This window comes from Lygodium microphyllum, chromosome 29 (assembly GCF_053477565.2).
Source record: "Lygodium microphyllum isolate KBCC chromosome 29, Lygodium_microphyllum_v1.1.10, whole genome shotgun sequence".
Taxonomy (NCBI): Eukaryota; Viridiplantae; Streptophyta; class Polypodiopsida; order Schizaeales; family Lygodiaceae; genus Lygodium; species Lygodium microphyllum.
This window is the reverse complement of record NC_141163.1, coordinates 48,394,916-48,406,258: the sequence shown is the minus strand read 5'-3', so window position 1 is coordinate 48,406,258 and position 11,343 is coordinate 48,394,916. Positions and strand designations below refer to the sequence as shown.

General features: G+C 38.3%; 1 protein-coding gene across 1 annotated transcript; it reads right to left on the bottom strand.

The window, feature by feature from the left end:
* Positions 1-7,416: 7,416 nt before the first annotated feature.
* LOC148010594 (E3 ubiquitin-protein ligase RGLG4-like) lies at positions 7,417-10,403 on the bottom strand. Its single transcript, XM_087672269.1, has 9 exons — positions 10,220-10,403; positions 10,010-10,094; positions 9,250-9,393; positions 9,021-9,134; positions 8,784-8,881; positions 8,607-8,680; positions 8,421-8,526; positions 7,830-7,957; positions 7,417-7,725 (listed from the first exon to the last, which is right to left on the bottom strand). Exons 1-9 carry the CDS (start codon positions 10,271-10,273, stop codon positions 7,692-7,694), a joined length of 837 nt encoding a protein of 278 aa, XP_087528395.1. The 5' UTR covers positions 10,274-10,403; the 3' UTR covers positions 7,417-7,691.
* Between the last annotated feature and the right edge of the window lie 940 nt (positions 10,404-11,343).

Genomic DNA, 11,343 nt, shown 5'->3' with positions numbered 1-11,343 from the left:
CGTGATTGTCCTCTCCAATACGGAGTGAGGGCGTGCTTCCATAGTCTTCGTATTCCTCAGATCGCGCCATATCGGCATTTCTCTTCTTGTCCTCTCCAATACGGAGCGAGGGGGCACTTCCATACTCTTCATATTATTCATATTGCGCCATATCGGCATTTCTTCTCGTCCCTTCTCGGGCCGTAAAAGGCCTGTTGCGTTTTGAGAAATTTGCTATATCACTTTTTGTCCTTCTGGTTCTTCTATTTGCTTCTCTGTATGGCAAGGACAAAGAAAACTGCAAGAAGAGTGTATGTGGATAGAAAGGACAGTGGGGGTAGAAGAAAGTTACAATTTGATGAATCTGAGGAGGAGCCCTCTTCAAATATTGCTGAAACTGGGCCATCAGAGGCCCCAGAGCATTTTGCCATAGAAATCCCCCCTACCTGGTACCAGGTGTTGGCCTAACATCTTCCATGGAGTTAAAGAATTTCAGTGCAGTGAATGTTTCTTCTCCTGAAGTTGAAGAAGCAAAGGGTGAGACTTGCCCTGTGAAGGATTCATCCCCTCCAATTGCACCTGAGCCTACATCTGCTGAAGCCACTGAACCTCCCAAGCCACAAAAGAGAAAGAGGAAGTCCCGGTTCTTCTATATGCATAGGTGTTTCAGTGAGATTAGAAAAGCCCAGAGAGCTACACAGCATGTCATTCCAAAGGCTGCTTTTATAAGAGTCGTTAAAGAGATCTCTGATAGATTGTCTCAAGTGGCAACTGTCTCTGGTCTAAATAAGAAGTGGCAACTCTCAGCCATTCTTGCTCTACAAGAGGCCGCAGAGGATTTTGTTATTGATTTCATGAACGATGCTTACATTGCTGCTGCCCATGCTCATAGAATTACCCTTATGAATAAGAATTTTAGCATCATCAGTATAATCAGGTATAGGTTCGATAAAGTGCTGAGGCCCTTGCCTTCCAACGATCAAAAAGTCCTTGAAATCCTAAACATTCCCCCGAAATTGTCCAGGAAAGGGAAAAAGCTAAAGGTTGAGGATGTAACTCACCTTTACTCTACAAGGGGTGCCACCCAGCAGGAGTCTTTCTTGAGTGAAAAAAATCAGGAGGTTTTGGAAACTGAAGACGAAGTTTACAAGAGGAAAGCCGCATCACTTGCTCCCGTCAACAACGAGAGGATGGGCAAAGTGTATGGGCAGATACTTGTGAATGTTTCTGCGGAACCTGAGGAGGAATACCTTAGTATATCTCCTGAGGACAAGCCCATGTTGGAGAAAAGGGATGTCCAACTATCTGACTCTGTTGTTTTTTGTTGCATAAGGTAAGGCTTTTTTTTTTGCGTAAGGTAAGGCTTATAGGTTCAAGTATATTTTAGATGTAATTTGTATTGAATAGCTTTTGCTATTGACTGCAGGGCATTGGTCTCCTCTCTCACTCTCGATATCCGTAGAACCATATATATCGTTGATCCACTTCTCTCTGTGGAACTATTTGCAAGATCTGGGTCTAATATTTCACCATTCTTTCGTACTTTCGATAGTGTAACAAATTACTACATCTTTTTCCCTTATGTAGAAAGGTATTTTTCTTTTTTGTAGAGGAAAATTTATTTTCATTCGCTTTCACCCTTCTGCTCACCTCTATTTTGAATTTGCAGAGGGCATTGGAGTCTCATCTATATTAATTGTCTTACTAGAGAAATTATGTTTATGAACTCTCTCAGCGGTGTTCATGGCCAAGCACGAATGTATGTTGAAAGAAAATTACTTGCTTTGATTTTATTTACAAAAAATATTTTGAACTTACAAAGCTTCCTTTTGCAGTGCTGGTAGACTTGTTTCTACATTTTTGGATACTACATATGAGGATCTTGCTGATCCTCGAAGGCCTTATACGTTTCTTCTACAAGAAGTTCCATTGCAAAGCGATGCGCATTCTTGTGGATGGAGAGTTATATCAAATATTTGCAGAACAGTGGATTCAAAGTTGTTACAAATAGAAGGAGTGAATGTAAGTTAATTTCATTTTATGTTTGTGTAACCCTTATCATGATTTCTTTTCACTAACTTATAACATTTATTCTTACAGTGTAGAGACTATCTTGACTCATATGTTTGGTGGATAAGGGAGAGATGCATTGAGCTGATTCTGGACAAGGCAATCACATCATATGATCCTGACTCCCCTCTTCCTCCCAAAACTTCAATGGCCAAGGGCACAAGCAAGGGAAAGGGCAAGGAAAAGGGTAAGGGCAATGGCAATGGCAAGGGCAAGGGCAAGGGCAAGGGCAAAGGCAATGGCAATGGGACCACTACTGCAGAGTCTAAAAAAAAAGGAATGTCAATGCTTTCTCCTCTGAAATTTGATCCATCCCCTCTTAAACCCCAAGAAAAGAGACTACCTATAAAGGTGAAATTCTTTCAACAATCAAAGAAAGGCCCTATGAGAAAAAACATCTTTGAAGAAATCGATAAAGAAGCCACAAAGCCAACAAAGGAGAAGGCAGCAAATAAATAATCAAAAGAGCAAACATAAGCATACATGAGCCTTATTATTTTGGCTTTGTACATTTATATGACATTTTTGTACCTCATGATGTAATGAAAATTTTCACTTATAAATCGAATGTAATGTACATTTTATTTATATACATTCGAAAGGCAACTTAGTTCATCATAGCTTATGAGTTCCCACTAAAAAATATCTTAAGGACAGTCTATTAAGATAAATTCCTGCAAAGTTTTCATTCTCAAGGCTCAAAACTCACAATTGTGGGAGACAAACAACTCGTACAAGAGAAAGAGGGCTCGCCTCTTTTACCAATTGCTACGCCATTCACTTTGAACTTATATCTAGGGGATGTATTGTCTAGCAATTCCAAGGTATCCCTCACATCTTTCAGACTCCAATTGGAAGTAACATTCACCTTCTTTACTTCTTCATGTGGCAAAACATGCACCGCAAGTTTATATGGTGTGCAATCTGTATCGGAATCCAAGGGAACCCAAATACCCAATCTTAGTTTGTATCTCCTGTAATCAAAGCCCAAAGCAAGAGTTTGGCGAGGGATACTGTAAGCCAAAGCCAAGGATTGAGGGCATGCACTGCACCTCAAGATATCACCCTTATGGTCGCACTCTCTAGATTTCCAAAGCGTCCCTATAGTGTTGTCCAAATCCTCTTCCAAAAAGTTTCTACTTAGCCAGGATACCTTCTTCGTTGTAAATTTGTTGTTTTGAAGCAAGCCATGAAGATATGGAGGGGTACAAACCATGATAAACGTATTCTTCTTGAGATCCTTCCAGCTGTCATGGACTTTTTAATATCCTGAGATATTTTGAATTTGAAACTCTGCACCGTTACCTTGTCAGGAATCTCCCAGTTTAGAGATGAAAGACTTGGCAATGGCAAATCTTCGATATTCCCATACCTATCCGCTTTAGAGGGAACCACATACTGTGCATAATATATAAAAACCTTGCATTTACTAAAAAAAGACACAGTTTGATCGGCATAAATAATGTCTGCCAATACCTTACGAATGGCATGGAAAGTCCCACTTAGGCTTTCCACAGGTTGCCATTCAATACTTGTTGACGGAAAGTTATCTACAATGATGAACCGTTTGTTAGAAATTTCATAAATGGAAAAGAATTGTATACGTTATTCAACTGATAACTTACAATGTGTTTGTTGGGAAACACGTTCGTTTGGAGGCAAGTGCATATCCTTGGCCATGTAAAGATGTTGCACCTTGACAAACCAGCCTTCAGGCATAATTTTGAAGGCAATGATACGCCCCTTTCCAGTGATGTTTTATATCATCTCGTTTTCTTCTTTTCACCTTATGAGAACCCTTGCAAGATGGCAACATGGTAACCCAATCGTTTACAGTAAAGGTTTTGGGCTCCCAATTTCCATCTGCTCCCTGGCTATAGACTGTGCAAGAGTGTATTAAACGAGAAGGGCGCCTAGAGGAAGCCATGAAAAGAATGAAAGCGTAGAGAAAGAAGCTCAAAGAGGGGTGAATGAACTAAAAAGTAGCGCCAAGAATACAAATGAGTATGTATTGGGCGCCAAAACCAATATTGAAAGATCTCCCGACTTTCAAAAAACTCATTATTAATTTCATCACATCTCTGTAACGTATTTTGTCAGATTTGTAAGTAAATAACGTCTTTGGGAGTCCAAAACATGTCAGACTTTAGGGGTTTTGGCTAAAAAAGAAGAGAGAATCACAAAATGGACTCCACTATCTCTAAAAAAGAGGAGACAAGAATACCATATTCTTGCACACGTGGCGAACTCTCTTTGGCCCTTTCCTTAATCCCGTGATTAACAAAAGTGCATTTTTTGAAGCATTTTTGGCCCTAATGATGGGTGTTTCTTATATGGGATGTATTCACCTTTTCAACTATAGAAACTTTTACTCAAATGAGAGCCCCTCCAAATCTCCCTAGAGGTGTAATTGATATCATTTCTTGTCTTGAGCTAATCTAAAATATGTCACTTGTATATTTTATTGTATCTACTACTCAAGGTCATTACCTTGTATCTTATCTTGGCTCTTGCACCCATGATTTAGGCCATGATTATCTATGGTTGTTGTGCATGGTTCCCAAAGAGGAGTTTGCTCTCTAGTAGATGGCTCTTGTATAGGGTGCAAAAGTATACAAGATTGTGCACTCTAGTGTTTATGTGTGTATCAATGGAAGAATAAGGAAATTGTAATGAGGATCTCATGATCCTTTGTGCAAATTCTTGAGTTTGTATTATATTATGAGATTTGGTTTTTGAGGTTTTTTGTTTCCTTATGTTGGTGGGTAGCTATAAATGTTTAGTTGTTCATCTCTATCAACTTCTAACAACATTTAAAATATTGATATGATGTTTGGATATTCAACTCCGATTATCATGAAAAAACTCAACGTAAAGTAGTGTGACATTGTGTTTTTATTTGAATTGTATAGAAGGGGTTATAAAAATGAACCTCATCTCAAAATTTATATTTAAAAAAGAAATATAATATTGCCTTCAAAATTCACAAAAGGGGTATATAAAATGATGCAAACTTTTTAAAAAGGGGTTTTAAAAATACCATTTGAGTGCACGTTATATAGAGGGTTAACCCAAGGTGGAATCCTCACGAATGCAAGATCATGTAGATGGGAACATATATGTGGTGGCATTTGGAACCACTGTCTTGAATACAAAGGAGGTATCCACATATCAAGAGAGAGTTATGGGGTGTATTGACTATCCTAACATATGATAAAGAGTAATTTATTGAATCTCATGTTGTCATAGATACAAATTATTTAGCATTGCTTGGGATGATCATTGAATCCATGAATTCTAAGTTCAAGCATATTGTAAGAAAATAAAACTCAATTGTAGATATGTTATCACGAGTAAGGGAGAAAGGAAAAGAGTTTGTTAAAGATAAAGGACTCAGAGCAAAAAAGGAAGACTTTGAGCTTACACTTGAGCTTGAAGACAATAAAGAGTGAGGGTGGCACATGCCACACGGTATGTAGGTTCAAAGGGGGTGGATGTCATGGCACTATGTATCCACTCGACAAAAATTTACGGGTTTCATTTAAATAATAAGATTGCATCCGTGTGCCATGAAAAGTGATTGGTAGAGTTACTACATTGTTTATGCATAAACAAACATTTGACAAGAAGTTTGGGACACGGAAAAGACTCTCCAAGTGAATGAGAGAGTTAACATAAGTTACCTCTATGAACTAACCTGCCAAGTCAAGTGACCATCTATTTTATAAAGCCCATGAATGGATAATACATGCTAGAGGGTATGCATGTTTAGAGGGGGTGGATATCATGGCACTACGTATCCACTCAGTGAAAACTTACGGGTTTCATTTAAATAATAAGATTTCATCCGTGTGTCATGACAAGTGATTGGTAGAATTAATGCATTGTTTATGCATAGACAAGCATTTGACAAGAAGTTTGGGACATGGAAAAGACTGAGCAAGTGAATGAGAGAGTTTACATAAGTTACCCATGGAGTTTACATAAGTTGCAAAGGAATTACTTTGAGTATGAACTAACCTGCCAAGCCAAGTGACCATCTATTTTATAAAGTTCATGAATGGATAATCTAAAGAGTAAGTGAGTACCCAAGAGGTGTTCCCAAAGTTCAAATTAAATGGTGAAAAGAAAAAATCATACTATATGGTTATGACTAAGATATACTCGCTTTGTAAAAAGTAAAGTAACATGGTGCCCAAGCAATGAATAACAACCCCATGATTCGCACAGGTGAGGAGTATATTCTCAATAGGTTGAAGGTTTCGTCATCACTACCTTTGTAGTTGAAATTATTTCATGAAAATCAAGGTTAGCTAAAAGACAAATTCTCCCTTGAGTCTCAAATTAAAACCAATCTTGAGTTATGGAATGGGAAAAGCATGGAAATCACAAAGAAAGAATAGGGTTGAGCTAATCAAGAGGGCTATAAATATGTCAAAGATTGATATATTTGTGGATTCTAGGTATTCACACACACAAGTAACTCCCTTGAGTTGAAGGACTACAGTTTTTTCTTGAGATCTTGGGTGCCTTTAGACCAAACAAACTTTCTTGGGAGAACTAAATTTGGAGAATCTAGGTTTGGATGTATTTATACCTACTACTATGGGTGATATTTTGGAGTTGTTTTACTTTTGCAAGGAGGTACTTCTCATAGAGATTTGAGAAAAAACTAGGAGTGAACTACATTGGAGAGGTCTATTGTACTTTGGAGTATTCTTGGCAGAGTTTTAGAGTCTCGTATCAATGTGTATCACTGTAGCAAAGTGATTAAGGTTGCATAATGTGGTCAAGCTATCATCTTGCCAAATTTTTGTTTGAGACATTGCCTTGGATGCAAAGTTTGTAAGTTTTATGTGCTACTATAGTATATAGAGTTCTCTTCAAGAGTTTGTTTTGTGTCTTTTGGTTTCATCTTGATTCTTTCACCTCTCATATCTTGTGCCTTGAATCTTGGTATTTTTTGTCTGCCCCCTCCTTGACAACATAGGGTCTTATATACAAAGTTTATTCACGCTTGACCTTGGCATTTTATCTGCCTTTTAGAGGTGTACCCTTGATCCTTGGACCCTCTCTTCTTAGTATCAACCATAATACCATTTTAACATCTATAGTGTGAAATGTCTTTGGACTTTGTTGGATTATAGAAAGAGATAATGGTAACATTGTGGATGTCGATTAGAGAGACACTCTAGCATGGTAAAGGTGGTACATATATTTCTTTTAATATTCTCTTAAGTTATGATAATGATGAAGAATCTAAATGTTTTCAATAAATTCAGCTAGACTACTACATGCAATTCTTGACCCATATACTTTTCACTTTACGCAAATACAAAAGCTCATCTTCATGATGTGCACACTAGATTTATATGTGTTATATATAGAAACAAATGTCAACCGCAAGATTTATTCCTTTATTCTTCGGGCCACATATATAGTATTATGCATGTAGCCTTGATTGCTACTCTGTATAATTTATTATAGTTGAGGCAATGGCTCGAACAACATGCCATTTTTCTCATCTTTGCTACTCCCCATTTAGCAACACCAAGTGTTCTCAATCGTCAATTGTAACCATAAGTAGACATTGGCTCGCATCCATGATGTTCAACTTGTGAAGGAGCTTGTGGATGTGATTTTCAGCATGGAATGTTAGGTCTTGGTTGTGCTTGCCTATAAGACCAAGAAAATCTATTAGACTTAGTCAAAGCCCTTCAGCTTTGAAGCATGAAACAAATCTCATATGCAAAATGAAGCTATTTGTTTTATGTTTCTACCTTAACCCTTCAAGTTGCTGGATTGCCTTATACTGCTTAGGTATCTCCATCAATGCCGCTAGAGCAAATTGCCCTTCTTTTTCGGCTAGAGTACAACCTCTTGACATGACCTCAGCGAAGTTTACAAACTGCAACATGAAATGTAGAGATACTTTAGGACAATGAAATCTAGTGTGTCCTAGAATACCATGCAGCATGTTAATAAAACCTATCGTTCCTAGTGCCTCGGCACAAACAATTGGTCTCATTGAGTACTCATGATCATTACCTGCATTCCAAATTCTCTTTTGTTTTGGCTTATCGATTTCTACATTGAGGAGATCTACGTTCACTTAAATGAAACTAGAGATACATTTTCATTTGGTATTTTGATTGTATTTTTGCAATGACTAATGTGCATCTATTTAGGTACACACACACACACACACACACACACACTCTCTCTCTCTCTCTCTCCCCCTTTTTTGTTGCACCCCCTCCATGTGCTACTCACTCTCTCCCAATAGAGTTGTAAGAAATCTTAAGCTCTTTTGATGAAAATTGATATGTGCAAACTAGGAAATTAACAAAAGTGGCTTGTTTGAAAAGCACCTGAAAGTTGTCAAACTTGCGTTGTGGAATAGCATCATCGAACCATTTCATCTTGTCCCATGGCCCATCTCCAACCCCCACCAAAACAATTGATAAAGGGTAATTACTGTGAAACTCAAAGATACATATCATGAGCCCATGATCACATAAATTACATTCTAATTAACTTGTATGTTACTAGTGTACCTTGCAACAACAATGGCATCAATGGTTGCCTTCTCTTGCGCACTCAACATCCCTCCTCTCACATTACCTGTTACCTGGTCAATACAATTTAATTTCTTACATTCTACCCAATGTCCCCTTGACTTGTGACTTGGAAACCATATTGATTTACATATTAAATTGTATTGGTTAACATACTTGGCCATCAGCAATAATAATAAGAACATGAAATTGGTCTCCATTTTGTTTCACAACATCTATTGCAGCATGGATAATAGGTGCAAAAGAAGTGGGGCCTGCATAGAACATTAACATTGATTTAAATCTAAAAGGATTAAAATGTTTTTCTTATCAGATGTACACAATAGATAATTATAGTATCATCAATTGGAGCTAGTCACCAGTACATATTAAGTAGTTGCGTAGATGACTAACCAGAGAGGTTGATATTGGGAAGTATTTCTCTATAGCGTTTCAAGACTGCTTCAAAACCAGCACAAGGACTTTTATCTAGGTTGAAGTTGAAGCAGCTTCGGTCATGGGTGGTTGCTGTGATTACAAGGAAGGCACATGGGGAACTATTAGAAGGACTTGAGTTGATCAAGGAGCACGCAATCTAGTGCAAATCTTGAGGAGAGCACAAAAAGATGAAAGAGTGGCAAACCGTCTCCAAAACCGAAACAAGGGATCAGGTTATCTTCATCGAATTCCAAGAGTGTCCTTCCAATGATTGAAATTGCTTGCTCATAAGGATTCTTTCCATTAGGAAGAAGCGCATGAAGGCTAAGTCCATCGAAAGAGTATTGACCTATAAGAATATTTAAATCCAATGTGAGGTATAAACAACACTTATCATTAGTCTTGCAAGGCTAATGTGATCTCATATTCCAACAGCGAGTAGTGATGGACGGAGATAAAATGCCATATACAATATAACTTGGTAAATTATCTCCTCGAGATCTAGCTTAGTGATCGTTGTCTTAATCATACTAATACGATCTAACAATCGATGTTAGGAGGTTCATAACAATAAGAACAATTTTCGAGTGTGGTCAATATGTAACTGTTTGTTGTCAACCAAAATAGACACTCCCATTGATATTTATCATCTTCTACCAACGTAACAAGATTCGAAACCATGTAAATACAAAATCCCAACAAATATCTGATCAGTGTCTCGACTTGCTAATTTAATATAACACCTCCTAGCCGCCTGAGGCGGTGTATTGAGGGAGGCCATACAAGCTAGGGATCAGGCAGTGATATTAGACAAATGTACAAGACAAGATGATGATCAATAGCAAGTACACTTTGATCGGTCACAATACAACGATATCGAATAACCTTGAACTGAAATAAGGATGGGTGGCCGGCAAAGCATACATTGATCGATAGGCTATAATTGTAAGTGCAATTCATTTTACCTGTCCACTCGTTACTCTTGGTAAAATCAATACCAACAATTAGGTTCGATGATTCAAGCCCAGCCTTCCTGAGAGCCTCTGTAACCTGTTGTTGCACCAGCAGCAGATGTGCTCTTGCGCTCTCTCTCTCTCTCTCTCTCTCCGCGCCCCCATCAATGAGAGCGATCAGAGAAAAATGTAATTTACTTTGGAGTTTCGAACCCAAATTACCTGAGTGATGTCTGTGTACTTGTCGCGAATGTGGGAGGCGTACGTCGCTGCCATAGTCTTGTTCTGTGTTATGAACGATACTGGGCAAGATATGGCGCAGAGAAGATTGCGATGTATCGATGAGGAGTTATAAGAATACTAAATAGTTATAAGCTGGCGACAGAAAGTCGAGCTTCCACCTTTGGGCGTTATAATCATCTGCTGCTCACTCCTTATTTATACTGCCTTAAAGCAATCAGAACATTATTTATCATCATCATTATCACTCCTCGATTAGCAATCAGAATAGTATTTTACGGCCTTGCGATGATCTCTGATTATGGATCACGTCTAGTACTGCGGTGTCACGTGTGGTGTCGGCGATAAGACTAACTGGCGAACTATTTAATGAATGACAGAGAGATGGATGATCCACTCCATCCCATTAAACAATGCTAAAATTATCGACAGCGGATCCTCCGATCCATCCATCAATCCCGAGCAAATAATTGCTGTATAGCAGATGCTCCTGCCATTAGACAGCGAGTCATCCGTCCATTCATCCCGCGCCCCCCCGCCCCTTCTCTCTCTCTCTCTAAAGAATCATCCATCTCTCTCTCTCTCTCTCTCTCTCTCAAAAGAATCTCCTTAGCATCGAGATAACTACTCTATTGATGCTCTTCCTGAGGTACAGACATTAATGTTTGTTACACGTGCAGCTTCAAAGCCCTTTTTTAAAAAGCTACGTATGTGCTTGTAGCTTTAAAAACCTTTTTTTCAATTTTTGAGAATACTCTAAGTTGTATTATAAAAGTGAACTATATTGTAACTGATAAGTGGGCATCTATTTAGATGATGGAGAGAGCCAACGTGTCATATATACAAGTTAATTAGCTCCACCATTCTTATCACAAAACAAGAGAAAGTTAAAACTCTCCTGAAGTTCCATACACATCAATCAGTATTTCCTAGAAGACTTGACCTTGTCTACTTATTAATATTGGATAAGAGACCTGCGGAGTACCCCCTAGACGCACCCAATCTCTCTTGAAGAAGTGACACCAATTAGTGCTTTCTAGAAGCTTGTCTATTGTCTAATCAATTACATCCGGTATTAATAAGAGACCTATACCCCACAAAATTAT

Bases quoted from the DNA above. Each gene is read 5' to 3' on its own strand.
- LOC148010594 (XM_087672269.1), bottom strand. From the start codon at position 10,273: ATGGCAGCGACGTACGCCTCCCACATTCGCGACAAGTACACAGACATC. The intron at 8,527-8,606 runs GTACACTAGTAA...TGAGTTTCACAG, and splicing joins GATGCCATTGTTGTTGCAAG to TAATTACCCTTTATCAATTG. The intron at 7,726-7,829 runs GTAGAAACATAA...TTGGTCTTATAG, and splicing joins CAGCAACTTGAAGGGTTAAG to GCAAGCACAACCAAGACCTA.